At 45.1% G+C, this 20,676-nt stretch overlaps 2 protein-coding genes across 2 annotated transcripts in view; both read left to right on the top strand.

Annotated features, from left to right (window-relative positions):
• The window catches only part of LOC138582670 (protocadherin alpha-C2-like), a 935,357-nt gene that overhangs the window by 198,541 nt on the left and 716,140 nt on the right, over nt 1-20,676 (top strand). The gene's annotated exons all lie outside the window — the stretch shown is intronic.
• The window catches only part of LOC138582541 (protocadherin gamma-A4-like), a 30,589-nt gene that overhangs the window by 2,913 nt on the left and 7,000 nt on the right, over nt 1-20,676 (top strand). The window contains exon 2 of the mRNA XM_069653912.1: nt 11,501-13,792. Coding sequence (XP_069510013.1) covers nt 11,501-13,792 — 2,292 coding nt within the window. The remainder of the gene's footprint in view (nt 1-11,500; nt 13,793-20,676) is intronic.

Raw genomic sequence — 20,676 nt, 5'->3', positions numbered from 1 at the left:
GGCAGATCAGGGGATGGAGAGAGGAGGGCTAGGCACGAGCAGTAGGACAAACTGCCTAATGTTAAGCTCCTCCAAGATGGATGCCATATTTTTCCCAGTATCCACTGCTAACCCCATTTCCTATCTCCTTTTTCCTGACCTCCACAAACCATCACCCATGGAGTGCGCATGTGGGCTACTATTCTATATTGATGGTATACTTGATCAGTTCTCTCTGGCCACTGACACCAGAGCCACGTTTAACCTCCCAAAACAAGGATTATTTGTCCTCACCTCACTCAGCAATCAGCAAAAACTCAGATCTCTTCCCTGCTGCTCAGTAAACTAGACTACTGCCCGGGACGGCTAGTTCACCTCCTCCTATACTCTTTCCTCCTCTAAACAAAGTTCTCAACTTTGCTACCCAGGTGCTCTACAATCTATCCAAATCCTCTCCCACCTCCACGCACCATTGCCACGCTGGATGGTTCCCCATGGAAAATGGATCCCTCTTTAGTTTTTACATCTCCTTTTTATATTTATCCATGGCTTTGCCCCAAATGACCTTGTTGACTGTCTCTCTCAAACTCTGCTATCCTCATCTCTCAACGACCACTCTCCTCTCCTACTGCTCTGCCTCTTCCGACTACTGCTCATTCACACTACTTGTTGCCCTTCATTGGAATGCTCTCCAACAGCGATCCCTGCCATCCCAACAGCGGGAATATTCAAGACTCGGCTTAAGCTTCACTAACTAGTCAGTGACATGGGCGTACCCAGTGCCAACACTATCCCCCATTGTGTGTAATTTGTACCAATGGAAATATTGTGCTGGCTTGAGCCCCTACCTGCTAAATGTCCATCTTATTTATTGTCTATTCCTTAGTACTTGTTCCCGCCAGATGTTCCGTTACAGTACCCATGCACCACCTGGCTTACTTCTCCCATATGACCCTTGTAACCCGTAAAAGCACCTACAATGGACTGCCTTCACCCTATGTTATGCATCATCCCCTGCCCCCATTTATGAATGAAATGACAGCCTTTCTACCAAATAACAGAAATACAAAAATATCCACATTCGTATCGTCATATGTGAAAATAATAGGTTACACCCACTGCCAGGTGCATCGCATAGGCTGATAGAGGTGGCTGTAGAATTACTCTTATACAGTCATATTTTTGCCATGAATTAAACAGCTAAATCCCACTTGTGAACCCAAGGCGAAGGTTGATGGTTTCACAATGCGTCCCTGTCAGGATTCAAAGACGTGCATGGTAAGCAACACAGCACAGTTCTCTTTGGGGATAAAAGGAAGAATCTATCTATGCCATTGATGCCATATAAGCTTAAGGAAAACCAAGCTCGTTGTAGCCTGCACCCGAGAGACCATGGTTGAATCATGGTTCCACCCACACCGAAACCTTTTCACCTTTGATTTAATATTAATGAAGATGGGGGCTGAGGAGGTGGTCTGGCTTTGGTGTCTCGATGAGTGACCTTGCACTTTCCATGACCATAAGCTGCATCTTTCCTGCATTTATTTGAAAGAAATGTGTGCTTATTCATTTTTCATTTCTCTGTGGCATTCATGCAGTCACTCAAGCTTTCAAGATCTATGTTGTTCCTGCCCCCTCCGATGTAGAGATGAATGTCATCTGCGTATGAGTGTCAATTCACCCCGAAAGAGTTAATTAATGAGAAAAGAGACCTCATATAGAAGTTGAACAGTGCCGGGTGAAGCAGGGATCCACGAGGAACCCCGTACTCATTGACACCCTGTTTGAATAGTATTCCCCCAAGTGCAACTTCTGACCAATGCTTCTTTAGTAATGAGGAAAATCATGTGAGAGCTTTAGGTCCAACTCCTGCACATTTCGACAAACGGGCAACAAGACCTTAAAGTCCACCATGTTGAGAGCCACAGACAGGCCCAAGACTATTAGATGCATATGTTTGCTATCGTCTGCCTGTTTTAAGATGTTATCCCTAACTTCTAACACGGCAGTCTCTGTGCCATGGCGAGATCTAGATCCAGACTGTTTTATTTTTTTAAATAAATGTTTAGTTATGGCTTTTGGGGCAAAGGGGCGGGGACAGGAGAAGGAGTCGGCCATTGTAAATCTATTTTATGTTAAATAATAAGAAATAGCTTCCAAACTGGCCCTTTTGCTATGGGAATGATCTCTACCTAACCAAGCTAAATAACGGTGCTCGTCTACTGTCAGAAGTCCAACAGAAATGTCCACAGTGCACTACATCTATTCCTATCTGGCCCTACCACTAAAATGACTAACTAAAGTTTGCCAGCCTGTATATCCTCTGGCACATTCTCTTTGGCCTACTATCTTGGGCTTTCCTCAGGGATCTCCCCGCACAACAAATCTTGGTTATCTCAGTATTTGGAAACAAGTCAATGGGTAATATTGGTCCGACCTCGCTGAATGTCTCTCATGAGCTCCCGTAGTTTGTTGTACACATCTCTGTGTGGTGTCTACTGGGACTTGTGAGATCTGCTCATAACTTTAATGTCCTTCTGATTATCCTTCTGTATATAATCTTTGTAACTCTCCCTCTTATTTTTACTCCTGCTGCATCTATGTATTGAAGCCTGTCTCTCCTGGGGTTTTTATTGTCTCTCTCAATGGTGTGGTACCACCACCCCTGGGACCTCTCCACGGGTTCCCCTTTCCTAGCTTTTTTATTATTCTGTGGTTGGTGATTTGCAAAGTCTTTTCCTAATGCGTTCCAATGTTCAGCAAATATGATACTTGGCAACTTCCTGAGTTATTCTCTACATACATGTTGGTGTTTTCTCAGTGTCTCCCGTTCAATATTGCAATTATTTTCACATGTGACTTATAGTGCTGGTAGCCTCCCCCTTTCTCGCTCTACCCCGGCAGCTTCATTGCACTGGGTTAGGTTTAGGGGGCCTGGTTTCAGGATTGAGTGGCTTCCTCGTGGCTCTGCCTCCACTTTATTGACTCCACCGCTGAGTCGCTCTTGACGTCCCACTCGGTCTGCATGTTCAGCATCGAACTGCTGAAGGGAGGTATCGGTCCTCCAGTTTCTCTGAATTTCGGTGTCCTTGGTCGGGTTCCATGCCCACAACAGACTTCCTGCGATCACGCCACCACAAAGGATAGTCTCCTGGACTCTGTCCTGACAGCAGGTTTGCACGCACTCATAACACTGGGTCTCTGGCATTCTCTCCTGGCATTCTTTTCCTCACTGACAACCGTGCGCTCTGCGAGACCACACGGCTCTGCTTGATTCCCCTGTGTATGGCTCTGTCTCTCCCCTTCTCTATCCTTTCATCCCAGTTACATACACATCAGAGTTTTAAAAGGCGTTCCATTTTCCTTCATGTTTCATATTTGATCCAGCATTGCCTGAAGTCAATAGAAAGGAAGGCACACAACTTGGTATTAAATGCAATCCCTATAAGCAGACATTGTTGCTTGTCTAGGGAGTTCTGCATGGTAATGAGAGTCCTTGTCACCTAGAGGGGAGTCGCTCCCAGTGAGGTCCCAATTGCCTCGACTCCTAGGGAGAGTCTTGCTGAGTGGGCTCACCTTCCTAACCTCACAGGGGGTGCTAACCCTGGGAAGAAGGGATGAATACTCTCAATTCGTCACACTTTCTTGAACTTTGCAGTGCTGTGGCACTACCTTCTAACAAAGAGTTGCTAAGCAGGTGAATCACATACGGATAGATACATTCTGAACTAGATTGTAACAATCATGCAGGGATAATATGAACACTGATTTCAGTCCTTTTTAGCTATGAGATGGTACAATAAATTACTTGTTTAAAACTCTCTGTGGTGATAAGACCTTGGGGGTCTGCAACACATTGGAAGCAGCATTTGGTTTAACAGTGGCCAACATGCCTCTCCTAATTTTATTGAATTTGTCTTTAAAGAATGACGCCAACTCCTGGCAAATTAGCAGTGGATGATTGGGGCCCGGATAGTCATTGGTGAAACTTTAATTTTTTTACTGGATGATGCAGTTCAAAGGGCTTTTGCAAAAGAGATTGTGGGTAGAGTCCCTTGAATGTGTCTTGCTTGGATTTCTAATGTTTTTTGGGGGATTACTTGGATTTCGATTTCTATTTATTGGAAGAACAGAGATGTACATTTAGATCAGAAATTACTTAAACTAACACATTTATAGATGGTGGAGGCATTCCCATAAAGGGTGCCTTTGCAATAGCACATAGATGAGAACAAGTGGTGAACCAATTAACAATGGCATAAAAAAGTGGGACGTATACCAGGGACAAAACAAACAGAAGCAAATATAAGAAAACAGGTCACTTACAAAGGTAACATTAACTCAAGGGTGCAAGTGCTCCAAACTAAAGAGGAGCACAATATATACAGAATTACATCAAGCATCACTGGAGGCAGTGGTGGGGTCATGTAGGGGGGATGGGAGAGTAGGCAAGAGCAGCTCCCTCTTTAGCAAGTAAGTGAAACATAAGCTGAGCTTTGAAGAGATTCACAATCGGGCTGGTTTTGATTGTTATGGGCAGTGGGTTCCAGCGAAGCGGGGTGAGTAGGGAGAAAGCGTAGAAGCAAGAGGATGCACAGGAAGGGTATGGGACAGTGAGGGGGACAGTGAGGCTGAGTGCAGCGGAGGCTTGCAGGAAATGAGATGGTGAGTACATTGAGAAACAATCATGGTAGCTTTGAAGACTGGAAGAAGAAACCTGAAAAGAGAGCGGATGTGCATGGAGAGCGAGCCAAGATGGTGTCGGTAGGGAGAAGTGGGAGGGATATGGATAGGTTGTAGAGAGTGCAGGTAACAACGTTGAGGACTTTGTCTAGATGACGGAAGGAGCAGAGTGGAAGTCCGAGGAGTAGACTTTAGTAGTAGTCAAGTAGGCTGAGCACGAGAGTAAAGATGAGAGTTTGTGTAGAGTAGTTAGAAAGAAAAGGACACATTTTCCAACTGTTGAGGCGGTTCATACGAGCACAGAGGCAGTGGCAGTGATGAACTGTTGCAGTTGTAGCTCGCTGTCAAAGAAGACCCCAAGATTACGAGCTTTGGGCGAGGGAGCGAAAACGTCAGGCGGAAAAGAGAAAGGAGCGGGGAAGTGAGGGGTGGCATTGGAAGCCAGGAGAAAGAGTATTTCCATTTTTTAAGGGTTCAGTATGAGGCAGCGTAGAGTCATCCAGTGACGAATTGCAGTGAGTCAGTTCATAATCCATTGCGAGGTGGCTTGGGTGAAGGAGGAAAATGAGAAAACTATTTTTAGTGTCATCAGCAAAAAGGAGATAGTGAAAGCCAAAGGATGAGATAAGCCTTTGTAGGGAAAAGACTAAGAGGCTGAAGAGCGGAGGTCCGAAGACTGCTATTTGACGGATGCCGACAGGGAAAAGAGTGGGGTCAGAGGTTTGAGAATTCCAAGAAATGTTAAAAGTTCGACCTTTCAGATAAGAGACGTGAAACCCAACCTACTGGAGAGTAAGGGGGAGAAGCGAGGAGAGGAAATGCATGGTTGAGAGTGCCAAAAGTGACAAAAAGGTCCCAAATAATGAGTATAGAAGAGCGGTTTGAGCGGTGAGCAAAGAGAGAGAAAGTTGGAGAAATACATGAGTACCTGGTGATCCGGTTGAAAATCACCTGCTCAAGGACTTTCGAATAATGGGAAAGAGATAAACTGGGCAATAGTTTGCTGCGATGTTTGGGTCAGCGGGGCGTTTCTACAAATAAATGGATACTGTTATGTCCCTGTTTAATGAGCTTCCAGCTCAAAGCTCTCAAGTTGAAGTTGTTGAAGCACAGAGATCTGTATAGAATTCACTACTTGCCCTGGTAATCTGGAATTCTTTAGCTCCCTACTCATATTTTGCACCAATCTTACTGTGAGACAAGACTACGATGACTGCTGGTAATGTTCTTTGAAGGGGAATGGCTCCAGCAGCCTTGTGCCAAATGCAGGTGCTCAAGGGTTGGCAATTTCCATGACACTGTTGATTACAGGTTCCTTTTATGCTTATGGTGCATTCATGACTGTATCCAGTTTTTGAAATCAGTATTTAATGCCTCAGAGTTGCAGTCAGGAACCAATGCTGACAAGTTATTTCCAGAAGGTGAAGACCAGGTGTGCTGCGTTGCTTTTCTAGAATACATGGAGCAGGCCGGGGAAAGGAAAATGAGGACGCCTGGGGGCTTTGTGGATCCTTTATTTGTTTGGATGACAATTATTTTCATGATTTTAAAATGCATTATTGTACTTTCCATCTACTCATTTATGATTGCACGTAACTTTATGATGTGCTGGGCATGTTTAACTTGATTGCATTGATTTTATGTTTATTCTAACTATTTGTTTGGGACTACATTCCATGGATGTATTATTCAGATAAAGTTTAGAATGGCAAAGCAGTTACCAAACTTAATAAATGAATTAATGAATAGATAACAAAAAAGCAACTATGGTTATTCACGATTTTTAGATGTAGAATTTTTGGCATAGATCGAAAACATCGAATACAATCGCTGCGAATCCCATAACATGGGATTTTTTTCATTGAATTTGAGCAGATTTCATCGAATAAATCGATGGGTGATGGGTTGGAGTATTCATTAAGGTGGGGGATGTGGGAGAGGGCTGTGGAGGTCTCCCCTGCATTTTATTAAAAGGAAATGTGTTAAAATTCGATTTTAAAAACAATCAAAATGGAATTTGCAGTGATGGATTCAATGTTTTAACGCACATCCGAATGATTCACCCTCAACACGACGTCAATGATGCGGGCCGTGTATTGAGTGAGAATGTACCCATTACTGACTGCACCCAAAGTCAGTATCTGTACTTAATTGTTTGCGTCGCAGTTATCAGCCCCGAGTAAAGTGAGGGCTGATAACAGACACAGAGGTCAATGAACGGCCCTTATTGACATCACATTCGGTCCGTAGTGCTATTATCAAATGCTGTGTGCATTTAAGGTCATCTGTGAAAGGTAGGGGTGGAGGTGCATGTGAGGTGGGTAGGGGGATTCTAGGGGTGGGGGATCCCCCATTATAAAAACAGTTTTTTAGAACATGTGTGATGAAGGCTGACTAAATGCAGAGGGGGCTTGGAGGACACGTGGAGGCAAGAGGTGTGTTTGACAATGTTGAGGGAAGCACGTTTCCATATACCCGGGTAGTGGACAGTGAAGATCTGAACTCATGATTGGGGTCTTGGCCAGAAATCCCATTGTAGAGTAATCCTGATAAAAATCAGAAAACGTATTTGATGTAGAACGAGCTATATGGATGCACTGCCAAGATTTGCAGAAAACATGATGTGGAGTTGTCACTGATTGGTGGAGAGTCATAGGTTTCACCTATCTGTGACATTATGGAGTGTGAAAAGGGCACACAATCTGCCATGCAAAGTCTTGCTTTGGGGAATAACTCTATACATTGGCCTTTTCATCTTTCCTTTTCCTCGCCAGTGTTATGCTATGAGATGTCTATTTACATTTGGCTATTACTGTAGCTTGGAGAAGTTATCGCAGCACCGTCAGCCGTCCATTAAAACACTAACAAAAACGGCATTGTCTTAAAGATGTACCGACCAATTTCATTGTTATTTGATTCGTTTAAAAAATAAATGCTTGAATTCTGAGCTGGAAATCTACTGGGAATCAAATCTAGCCCAGTTTTGGTGAGAATGGGTGAGTCTCTACTGGGCCAGCTTCTTTTCTTCACCTTTTGTAGATAGACTGCTGGAGCAACAATCTTTCATTTTGAAGAAAGACTGCCACACTTTTGGAACTCGAATATTAGTGTTTTTTTAAGTGCTGAGAGCTCAGATTTGTCATGAATTATAAATATGTTAAGCTGCCAAAGCATCTGCTTTATAATCTTCGATTGGACTTTCCAAACATGATGTCCTTATGAGGACATACTGCAAATCGAAGGGAAACCTTATGAGTGGTGTAAGCATGCCAGGGAATGACTTTGCGAGTGTTTAAGCATGCCAGGGAATCACCGTACAAGCGCTTAATCACGCCAGGGAATGACCTTACGAGAGTATAAGCATGCCATGGAATGACCTTGCGAGTGTTTAAGCATGCCAGGGAATGACCTTGCGAGTGTTTAAGCATGCCAGGGAATGTTTGTGGATTTGTGAGGAAGAGTGAAACGCCCGTCTCTAGGACATTACTAGTGCTCAATCCTCCACAGGAACATTGGCATCTGGACACTCCAGCGCTGAAGTGCGCACCTGCTACTTGAAGGTCTGATCTCCTAGGACCCTCTAATAATTTGCCGGTACATTCTCTTCCTACAATGGAGGTGAGTGGCCGCACATTTACTATGTGGGGAGTGCCCTCCGCTCTGTAACAATGTTACGCTTGAGCTGCGTTTCCTCGACTGTACAATGTTCCCCCTTGTGTGTTTAGTTACATTCAGGCTCTCCGAATGCAGTGGTTGCGTCATTGTTATGATTCACTGGGAGAGCTGCACTGGTACTAATGGCAAATGCACCTGTTCAGAAAATCTATCTGTGACTAGACATTTGAATGTGCCCATGCAACATTGCTGCCCGCCACTGCAAAAACGTATATCCATGCTGGCTGTGCCAATAATACTATGAGTCCCATCTAAGAACACTCCCGTGTCTATTCGTGTGCCATAATGCCAGTAATGACCCGTTTAGAAAACATTGCTATGCACTGACTGTGCCAGTGTGCCAGTGTACGCACACTCAGCCTCATGTATGCCGCGTCCATATTTGGCCCCAATTGCTACACATTTTATTCTGCTTGATATCGCTGATGGAATTTCCCAACCACCCTGCCCACCACCGGCCAATCGCCATCCCTCGGGTTCACACACACATTCACACTCCATACCCCACACTATTCACACACATGCACAGACATTCACAAGCACAAAAATACACCCATTCAACCACATACACACTTACACGCACACACAAACACACAGACACATACAACACAGCTGGGCTCAAATAATTCTTTATATGCAGTCACACATGCATAGACACGTGCACACAGTTTATTTTATTATTCACTAACCTGATGCCACTTCTGCTACCCTGGTGATGCCCCTTGAATGCGTTGCTCTGCACAGGGCCCTTGCACTGGCAAGCAGCAGGAAGGCGGGGAGGGGTAAACCACCGCCGTCCCTGGAGGCTGGTTCCTTTTACGCATCCCTGGCAGGCCAGAAGGGCCTGGGTGCACAGGAGGGCCTGCTTTACCCTGAAGGCCTGCAGTCACGCATCCGCAACGAGCAAAGCAAGGCTTGCAAAGGAAAACGCCCTCAGCCATGCATGGCCGACTGGACCTAAGGCTCGATGTGCTGACTTCAGAAGTGCAAGGAGCGGGGTCAGCCCTCTGGGTCACACTTGGAAACTTCAAGCTTGGCCCATTGTCAGGCAGAGCTCAACTCCCTGAGATAATCTTGTGACTCTGAACATCAACCAGACCAGCCCAGCCTTTTAACGCGCATAACCTTTATCTTTAAAAGTTGAATAGAATTTTTCTACAAAAAATTGAATTCTTCAATTGCATTCTAAATGTTCTAGATACTTTGCCATTTCTGCACACTCACAGAAGTTTACCGAAATGTACCAAATGAATACTAATCATAAGAGCGGGTCACATGAGTGCAGCCCCATGTGAGAGTTTTGCAGAGTCAATGGGGAGAGACAGACTGCGGGGCCTATCAGCACAGAAGTGATGCTGGACAGAAAGGAAGACAGACCTCCATGTATGTGTTTCTCAATTGTCTGTGCACGAGATTGGTATGGCGTCCTGTTACGATACATAGCGTCACCTGCGTGCAAAATAGACCGCAGAAACACACAAAGAAAGCCACAGGGAGATGAAACCAGTACAGAAAAGGGCCAGGAGTGCCCAGCTCGCCGCTCCAGAAATCGTTTTCTCCCTGTAGGGACGGCAACAGGGATGCGAGCTGCTGCCCCCATGTGTGCAGTCTCATCACAAAGAGAAATATGTTAATTCAGTCCATTGAGGGTGCGCTTTGCAGCCTGTGCGTTACAGGCTGCCTTTGCTGGTGCCCCAAGTCTGTCACCTCTCGGGCCTTGCCGTATCCAGGAGCGATCTGATCATCTCATGCCTTTTTACTCCATGTGTGCCTTTGCAGCAAAGACAGCTTAATAGCTTTTCAGGGGACTTTTGATGTTTCAGCTCCCCGCTGGCAGCCCTGTTTTGTTCTGGGCACAGGTGTATACACCTGCCCCATGATGATCTGCAACTACTCCTGCCCTCTCTCCAATCCTTGAGCGTGGCATTATAATCTGCGCACCCCACATACTCCATTCAATGCTTTCCCAGATGTAGGCACGCCCCCACCCAAATAACATTCGGATGTGTTCCCCCTCGAACCACAACTCATCTTCCAGCTGGCCCTGCTCCGCGGGGCCCCATTCCGAGGATAGAGCCAGCACGAGCCTGCCCGGTGCCAATATCTTCCTGCATCCCACTGATGGTTTCAAGGAGGCGGTGGGCAGAGACTCGAGCGGGACCGGAAGTGGAGAGCTGTGTGCTGCTGCTAGCACACAGCATCCGACCTTTACCCTGCCCATAGGAGTCTGTGCGTTCCTGCTCTCCCCAGCCAGGACCGCCACTCCCCAGCACCGTAGGAAGGAGAGCCTCCCCGAGGTCTTGCAAATGGCCGGCATGCACAGCAGAGGGGGGTCATTGGCAGTGAAAGGTTCTCCAAAAAGGTGCAAATGTGGACATAATGACACTATGGTGGTCCCATATGCATCCAAAAACACCGTGAGCTCCAGTTATCCAGCAAATCTGCGATTCCTGCCAGAACAACAATAAATCATACGTACGCAATAAGCCACATTGTTTTCAAGTACGCGGGTAATTTGCATATGGACTTTTTTGGCACAGAAAATGTTGCTTTGGCGAGCTGAAAAGGGGTTAAACATCTTGAACAACAAGCTGCATTTCCATGACAAACGAGAACGAGGAGGGGACTTTAGAACTCAATTGCATTTGTCATTTTCCCTACGTGTCATGGTACAATAGCAAAACGACAGAGGAGAGCTGTGTTGGCTCTCGTCAATGTGCTCTCTAGCATTGAGCGTTAGCTTAAATCGGGACTCCACGACCTTACAATTCACAAATGAAAGTAGCAGTTAACGATATTTGTGGCAGAGGTATGTTGTGGTTTATGGACGATATAGCAGCACAGAATTTGTATATCACAAGGTGGCGCTGCTGTGCTGCAAATGTGTAATACACTGCATCTTTCAGACGCCTCGCCCAGCTGCAGAGCGAGCGTCTCCCAGGGAACAGCGGGAGTGAAAGGCATCTGCGAGCTTGGTTGCGGGGCTTCCGCATCCCACCTGAACCCCCCCGGCCCCCAGGAGCTGTGTAGACGCGTCTTCATTCCGAGGAACGGCGGCTTTAGATCCTGCAAACTCATGCCGTGTCCCAGCAGGAGCCGCCGGGGGGCGTGGCGGCTGCTCTGCCTGCTCTGCTGCTCCTTCTTCGATGCCGCTCGGGGGCAGATCAGATACTCGGTGCTGGAGGAGCTGGACCGCGGCAGCTTTGTGGGAAATATCGCCAAGGATTTGGGCATCGACGTCATCAGCTTGAATTCCCGGGGACTGAAGATCATGTCGAGATCCCGGAGGCAGCATTTCCAGGTAAACATGAACAGCGGCGTTTTACTGACGAGCGAAAAGATTGACAGGGAGGAGCTGTGTGCAGAGAGCCCGTCCTGCAAACTGAACTTAGAATTAGTGATTGACAGCCCCCTGGAAATGCACCGCCTGGAGGTAGAGGTGCTGGACGTCAACGACCACGCGCCGCGGTTTGCTGAAAAGGAAGTAACTATTAGCATATTGGAATCAGCAATCCCCGGAAGCAGATTTCAAATTGCAAACGCTAATGACCCGGATATTGGAATTAATGGCGTCCAAGATTACAAGTTGAGCCCTATGGGCTTTTTTAACCTAACGAGCAGAAGCAATTCTGACGAATCGACTTTAGAATTGACTCTGAAAAAACCTTTAGATAGACAAGTTCAGGCAGTTCACACACTTGTGCTGACAGCTGTTGATGGCGGGAACCCCAAGCGATCAGGCTCGACCAACATCACAGTTAACGTCATTGATACGAATGATAACGCGCCTGCGTTTGACCGCGCAGTCTATAGTGTTAAGTTGCCCGAGAATGTCCCATTGGGGACCTCAGTGCTACAGCTGAGCGCCACGGACTTGGATGAGGGTCTGAATGGGGAAGTGCAGTATTTCTTTGATAAACTGGTTCCTGTGAGCACACAGAACACCTTCAAGCTCGAAGAGACCACAGGTGTGATATCAGTGCAGGGAAATATCGATTACGAACTTTGGAAAGTGTATAAGTTTTCAGTAGAAGCCTTGGATAAAGTACCATTCTCTGTGGCTGGCCGGTGTCAGGTTTCTGTGGAAATAATTGATGAGAATGACAACGCTCCGGAAATAACAGTGACTTCTGTATCCGGGTCTGTTCCGGAGGACGCCAAACCCGGAATTGTGATTGCGCTGATGATTGTGTCAGATAAGGATTCAGGTGATAATGGACAGGTTGTGTGCAGTGTGCCCGCGACTCTTCCATTTGCGCTCCAGAACCCATACAATAACCATTACTCCCTGGTACTGAAAGATCCACTGGATCGTGAAACTACTGCCGAGCACACCATCATAATCACTGCCATGGACAAAGGCTCTCCTCCTCTCACCACCTCCACAACTATAAAAGTGCAAGTTTCTGACGTCAATGACAACAGTCCAAAATTCACCCAACCAGCCTACACCATGTATGTGATGGAGAACAATATCCCAGGGACACACATGTCCACAATATCCGCCACAGACCTCGATACAAAAGAAAACGGATACCTGACCTACTCCATCTCAGCGAATACAACTCTTGATGGTCTTATCTCCATAAACTCAGAGAACGGTAAACTCTACGCCTTGAAGTCTTTTGATTATGAAGAAATACAACATTTGGAATTCCTAGTTCACTGTAAAGATGCAGGTGTCCCACCGCTCAGCAGCAGCGTGCCTGTGCAGCTGTTCATCCACGACCAAAACGATAACGCACCTGCCATTTTACTTCCACCCTCCCAAATGGGTTCCACCAGCATTGAAGCCATCCCACGGTCGGCAGAAGCAGGATATCTGGTGTCAAAAATAAGAGCCTTTGATGCGGACAGTGGGTACAATGCCTGGCTCGCTTATGACATTATTCAGCCCAGGAAGGACTCGCTTTTTAAAGTTGGACTTTCCACGGGGGAGGTAAGAACATCTCGATCTATCAGAGTCCAAGATGGAAGCCACCATCGGCTGCTTATTCAAGTGAAGGATCACGGAGAACCAGCGCTATCCAGTACCGTCACTCTGAGCATCACCATCACGGAGACCGAAAAGGAAATACACAATGAATACTTCAAACATCCCGAAAGCGACGTCACGATTTCTAATGTGAATCTCTATTTGGTGATCTCAATAGCCTTTATCTCTTTCATATTTTTGGTAACAATCATAATTTTTGTTGCCCTTAAAATATATAGAACAGGTGCCAGAATGGCCGGATGTGACCAGGCTCTGTGTGAGAATAACCGCGGGAGCTGGTATTATACTCAGAGCAACAGTTACAAGGTTTACCTGGGCAAAGCAAGCCAGGACATCCTACTGTTCAACAGCCAGTGCCCACCACAGCCAGGAGACAGCATCAACAAGAGGCTTACACTGACCACAGAAGCGCCGGCACAGCAGAGCGTCGATGACCTTTTAATGATAGGCGATAATAAGGTAAGTTCATGTGGTGATGTATCTTGGCTTTGTGTCGATATTTTCCCATTTCATTGCAAGACTGTTTAATTTTGGCATTCATTCAGGCAATCCGTTGAAGTTATTGGAGAAAGTTAGAATGACTTGGCAGCAAACTGTTCTCATCACTCCTCATTGCATTTATATTGCTATTAATATTATCACTACTACTATTATTACGGTATCCAGTTAAAAGTTCAAATACACATTTTCAAATGCCTTTATGTCGAAAAAAAAATGTCGAAAAAAATATTCTGAATATAATTTTTTTATTTTATATATATATTTTTTGGTTTAGTTAGTAAAAAAAAGGGTCAATAAAAAAAACGGAGGGTTGGGGAACCCCCACTCCATTTAAAAAAAAATAATAATGAATTCGACATTTTTTTTCCGGCATTTTTCATTTGAGAAAAAGGCATTTGAAAATGTGATTTTCGAAAATGTCACTATAAACCTATTATTACTAGTAATGATCATCATCATCACTGGTTTATAAAGCTCCTATTATCACACTTTCATAACTGCTTTTCAGATTAAATGATTTCTTCTTTTGAAGATAATCATCAAATTTTCTTCTCCGCACCAGATTTAAATTTATCCTTGATTCCATAGGTTTACACCCCTTGTGTTGCAGATTATAGACTGATTTATGCATCAACATTAAGTATCTTCCCACTCCTTTAAAGCATTACTCTTAGTGCCAACAGTCTCAAATGCAGACTGATGCTTTGTAGGGGGGCCTGCATTTGGTGGCAATGACCTGAAAGTGCATTGCAACATATTACTGTGTTGACAGGAAAGGGGATGAGAGAGCAAGGGTTGGCCAGCAGCAGTAGCGAAATCTGCCAAATGCCCAACTCCTCCAAGATGAACGATATAATTTCCCCAGCATCCGCTTTGAACTCCAATTTCTCATCACTTCACTCTGTCACCCAGGGCGTGGGCATATGGGTTCTATTCTTTCATGACCTTATACTCCGAGTTATTTCTGGCCACTGACATCAGCGGCAAGTTTAACCACCCCAAAATACAGAATATTTGTCCTCACCTCACTCAGCAATTGCCAAATACTCTGATCTCTTCCTTGCGGCTCTGTAAACTAGACTACTACCCAAGCAAACTAGTTCACCTCTGCTATACCCTTTCCTACTCTAAACACATTTCTCAACTTTGCTACACAAGTGCTGCACAATCTACCCAAATCCTCTCCCACCTCCACGCACCATCGCCACACTGGATGCTTCCCGATGGAAAACGGATCCCTCTTTAGTTTTTACATCTCCTTTTTATATGTATCCATGGCTTTGCCACACATTACCTCTTGACTGTCTCTCTCAAACACTGCTATCCTCATCTCTCAACGACCTATCCGTTCTCCAACTGCTGTGCCTCTCTGCACTCCTGCGCCTTCCCCCTACTTGTCTCCCTTCACTGGAAGGCTCTCCCATGCCCATCAGAGCCATTCCATCTGTGGAATTGTTCAAGACTCTGCGTAAGCTTCATTTAGTAGTGGGTGGCATGGGAGTACCCAGCTCCCACACTATTCCCCCACATCGGACTACACAGTCTGCCCATATTGTGCGTCCCTGTCAGGATTCGTCGACATGCAGGGTAAGCAACACTGTGTGGTCCTCTTTGGGGAAGCTTGAGAGAATGCCCTTATCCTGTATAAAGCTTAAGGGAAACGAAGCTCATTGTAGCCTGCAGCTGAGAGACCAGGGTTAAACCATAGCCCCATCAACACACTGCACTTTTCACCTTTGCTTTAATATTAATCAGGGGAGGGCTAAGGAGGGAGTCTGGCTTTGGCGTCCTGATGAGTGACCTTGGACTTTCCATGACTGCATTTATTTGTAAGAAATGGGTGCTCATTCATTTTTCATTCGTCAAATGCATTCATGCAGTCCCACAAGCTTTCAAAATCTGTGTTGTTCCTGCCCCTGTGATGTAGTGATGAATGTCATCTGCGTACAAGTGTCAATTCACCCCAAAAGAGTCAATTATTGAGAAAAGAGACCTCATATAGAAGTTCAACAGTACTGGCTGAAGCAGGGTTTCATAAGGAACCCTGTACTCATTGACATCCTCTTTGAATAGTATTCCCCCAAGTGCAACTTCTGACCAATGCTACTTTAGTAATGAGGAAAATCATTTGAGAGCTTTAGGTCCAACTCCTGCACATTTCGACAAACAGGCAACACGACCATAACGTCCACCATGTTGAGAGCCACAGACAGGCCCAAGACTATTAGATGCATATGTTTGCTATCAGCGGCCTGTTTTATGATGTTATCCCAAAATTCTAACTTGACGGTCTCTGTGCCATGGCGGGATCTAAATGCAGATTGCACAGAGCTCAAAAGCCTGTGTTTGTTATGTTATTGAATTCTTATAATGCACAACACGCCCGAAGGCCTCAGTGCGCTGCAAGAAAAAGGGCCAATACCAGGGGTCAGTACCAGGACAGAAAACCGAAAGCAATTCCAATCTAATCATTAGAACTAAAAAAATAATGTCTTAACATCCTTTTTGAAGCCTCCAAGACTAGCCGCAAGGCGGAGGCAGACATGTATGGACTTCCAAAGGAGCTGGGCTTGAACAGAAAATGGCCACCAAAGTTTCTCATCTAATGCCAGGGGACAAAAAGTTTAAATTGCTCGCTGAACCTCAGAGTGTGAGTAGTAGTGTTTGTCCAAATGGCCCCGAAACTGTACTATCACCTCACTTTCTAAACCCTTGGCCAGAGAGGGAAGATTAGCAATGGGTTCCTGATTAGTCAACACAGCAGGATCCAGTGGCAGTTTTAAAGAACTTTTTTTAAATAAAGGCGTAATTATGGATTTCTTGAACTCTGTGGTGGCACTGCCTTCTAACAAATAGTTGCTAAGCAGGTGGTTCACATGCGGGCTGATAAATTCTGCACTAGATTGTAAGAACCATGCAGGGATACTATGCACACACATTTCAGTCCTTTTTAGGGCTCTGAGATGCCCCAATAAATACTTGCAACCAAAGGAAAATAGTTCATCTGTGGGGATAAGACCATGGGGATTTGCAACACATTTAAAGCAGCATTTGGTTTAACAGTGGCCAACATGAGGGTTTGATGAACTAAGCAGTCTTTGTGGATGATTCGGGTCAGGAGAGTCATAGATGAAACTTTGACTCTTGAACTGAATGATGGAGTCGAAAGGGTTGGTGCAACAGAGAATTTGGGTAGAGTGCCTTGAAAGTATGTTAGATTGAACATGCATTTCTAAAGTTTTTGTTGTTGTTGATTACTTGGTTTTGTATTTATTTATATTTGTATTTATTTGAAGAAAAGAGATGTGACTTTTGATCATACATTAATTAAAATAGCATATTTATAGATGGGGAAGGCTTCCACTAAGTGTGGCTGTACAGTAGCACAAAGATATGAACAAGTGGTGAACCGGTTAACCAGGGCTTATACAAGTGAGACATATACCAGGGACAAAACAAAGCAAACATATAAGAAAACCGGTGACTTACAGAGGTAACATAAACCCAAGTGGGCAAGTGCTCCAAACTAAAGAGGAGCATACTATATACAAAAGTGCATTATTACGCATCACTGGAGGCAGTGTTGGGGTCAGGTAGGGAGGATGGAGCAAGAGCAGCCCCCTCTTTAGCAAGTAAGATACATTTTAGCCAACTTTCAAGAGATCCACAGTTGGGCTGGCTTTGATTGTTATGGGCAGTGGGTTCCAGTGGAGCGGGGTGAGTAGGGAGAACGCGCAAATACGAGAGGATGCACAGGAAGGGTATGGGACAGTGAGGTTGAGTGCAGAGGAGGATTGGACGGAACAAGATGATGAGTAAACTGAGAAACAATCAGACGGGGACTCAGCAGCAAGTCTATTGGTAGATTCCAAGACTAGGAGAAGGAACTTGAAAAGAGAGTGGATGTGCCTGGCGAGCCAAACAGCATGGTGTCGGTAGGAAGAAGTGGGGGGTCTGGCTAGGTTGTAGAGAGTGAGGGTAGCAAAGTTGAGGGCTTTGTCTAGATGAAGGAAGGAGTAGAGAGGAAGACCAAGGAGTAGGCTTGAGCAGTAGTCCAGTTTGCTGAGCACGAGAGCGGAGATTAGAGTTTTTGTAGAGTAGTTAGTAAGAGTCTTGGGTGAGGGGGCAAAACGGTCAGGTGGGAAAGAAATGGGAATGGGGAGGGGAGTGATGGCATTGGAAGCTGGGAGAAAGAGGACTTCCATTTTTGAAGAGTTCAGCATGAGGCAGTGGAGAGCCATCCAGGTTTGAAGAATTGCAGTGAGGTCGTTTTTAATCCATTCCAAGATGGCTGAGGTGAAGGAGGGAAAGGAGAAAAGATTTCAGTGTCATCAACAAAAAGGTGATAGTGAAAGCCCAATAATGAGATAAGTGTGCCTAGGGCTGATGCATAGAGAGTGAAGAGCAGAGATCCAAAGACGGATACTTGGGGGGGATTCTGACAGGGAGATGGGTGGGGTCACAGGTATGTGAGTTCCAAGAAATGTTAACGAATCGACCTTCCAGGGAGAAGGCAATCCAGGCAAGGACAGATTTGTGAAACCCAAGGTACTGGAGAGTGATGGGGCGAGGAGTGCATGGTTGAAAGTGAAACAAAAGGCCCAAAATGATGAATATAGATGGGAGTTTTGAGTGGTGAGCATTAGAGAGAAAGTTGGAGTCTCATTGGAGTGTTTACTACAGAAGCCAGATTAAAGTGGATCTCCAAGGCCATTATCCTCAAGGTACTTTGTGATCCGGTTGAAGGCCACATGCTCAAGAACGTTGGAATAATGGGAAGGAGAGACTCTGGACAATAGTTTGCTGGGATGTTTGAGTCAGCAGAGAGTTTCTTTGAATGCATGGATAAATCTGTTATGTCCCTGTTTAATGAGCTTTCAGCTCAAAGATCCTAAGTTAAAGTTATTGAAACACAGAGATCTATATTGAATTCACGACTACCCCTGTTAATCCGGAATTCTTTAGCTCCCTTCTCATACTTTGCACCAATCTTATTGTGAGACAAGACTACGATGACTGCTGGTAATGTTCTTTGAAGGGGAATTGCTCCAGCAGCCTTGTGCCAAATGCAGGTGCTCGAGTGTTGGCAATATCAATGACACTATTGATTACAGGTTCCTTTTATGCAGGTGGTGCATTCATGCCTGCATCCAGTTTTAAAAAAAAATCATGATGTAATGCCTCAGAGTTACAGCCAAGAACCAACGCTGACAAGTTTTTTCCAGAGGGTGAAGAGCAGGTGTGCAGCGTTGCCGTTCTAGAATATGGGGATCAGGCGGGGGAATGGAAAATGCGGACGTCTGGGGGCTTAGTAGGTCCTTTATTTCTTTGGATGAAAATTATTTCAATTATTAAACAATGCATTATTGCATTTTCATCTATTGATTTATGATTTCACGTAACTTTATGATGTGCTGGGCATTTTTAACTTGATTGCATTGATTTTTCGTTTATTCTAACTATTTGTGAGGGACTACATTCGATGAATGTATTATTCAGAAAAAGTTTAGAATGGCAAAGCTGTTATCACACTTAATGCATTAATTAATGACTACATAACAAAATAAAATCAGCTATGTTCCTCCAGGATGTGTTAGATGTGGAATGATTCATCCCCAGCACAGCGTCAATGGTGTAGGCCATTCACTGAGCGAGAATGTACCCATTACTGACTGCACCTGGAGTCAATAACGGCGCTCACTTGTTTCTGTCACAGTTATTTGCCCCGAATAAAGTGAGGGCTGATAACAGAGAAAAGGGCAAATTATCATCCTTCATTGACATCAAATTCGGAGCGTAATGCTATTATGTAACGCTGGGTTCATTTGCATGTGAACAATTGCAATACTTGGAATTCAAACAACCACTGAGTCACTATACATGTCATCACCATTACGGACACTGTTTGTGAAGCGGAAAAACGACCCTCATTTTATTTTAATCGTTCACAGCGTCAGCAAAGCTGCAGACCGATATAATGTGCGATGTTATGTTTATAGGACAATAAGGAAAGGGTTTATTTCTTTCAAAACCTATATGATTACTGACACTTCATGCAACGAAAACGGTATCTTCATGTTTATTTCCCTCATAGTTTCAGTAGAGCTGCTAACATGTTCAGTGTAACTTTTAATTCTGACGGAAAAAAAAGGGGGCTGTTTTTACTGTTTGTCCATTTTAGCCAAGCAGCGGAGAAGGGTCCTACATCTGACACACGACACACCCTCTCACACATGTATCACAATGTTAGGTGGCCAAGCAGCAGAGAAGGATCCTACATCTGACACGTAACACACCCTCTCAAACATGTATCACAATGTTAGGTGGCAAAGGAGGGCAAAGGGAAATGAATTGTTTGAGCCGAAAATAAAGTAAATATTGGCACCAAGACCGAAAACCTTTTTGATTAGCTGTGCAGCTTAGAGGAAAGGCCCTGAAATACCATGTAGTTATGGAGGGGTATTCCTTAAAGCGGATTGGCTGAGGCACCTACCCCTCCCACCCCCCTTGTCATCAGCAACCAGAATGAAACACCTGTGGAAGTTTGCTGCGCGTGGCTCTCTACGGACATGGGCAGCTGCTTAGAAACAGACAAAGACCTTTTTATTCAAGGTTTGTGGGATATTTTGACTCATACCTCGAAGTGCAGTAGCTCAGTGACTCCAGGCACACACGTTATGTTTGTGCAAGACTAGGGTGAATGAGCACAAGGCACGCCACTAAAGCACGGACCAGACATTGCCGGGCGACTAACGGCAAGCATGTGGTATTTGGCAGTGTTGTAGATGGCATGGATGTCGTAAACAAGATGGAAGCCTGTGGCTCAAGCTCTGGAAAGACTA

This window comes from Ambystoma mexicanum, chromosome 3q, assembly GCF_040938575.1.
Source record: "Ambystoma mexicanum isolate Mex_15411 chromosome 3q, UKY_AmexF1_1, whole genome shotgun sequence".
Classification (NCBI taxonomy): domain Eukaryota; kingdom Metazoa; phylum Chordata; class Amphibia; order Caudata; family Ambystomatidae; genus Ambystoma; species Ambystoma mexicanum.
Note: the sequence above shows the minus strand (reverse complement) of the source record. Positions and strands in the feature narration are given on the sequence as shown.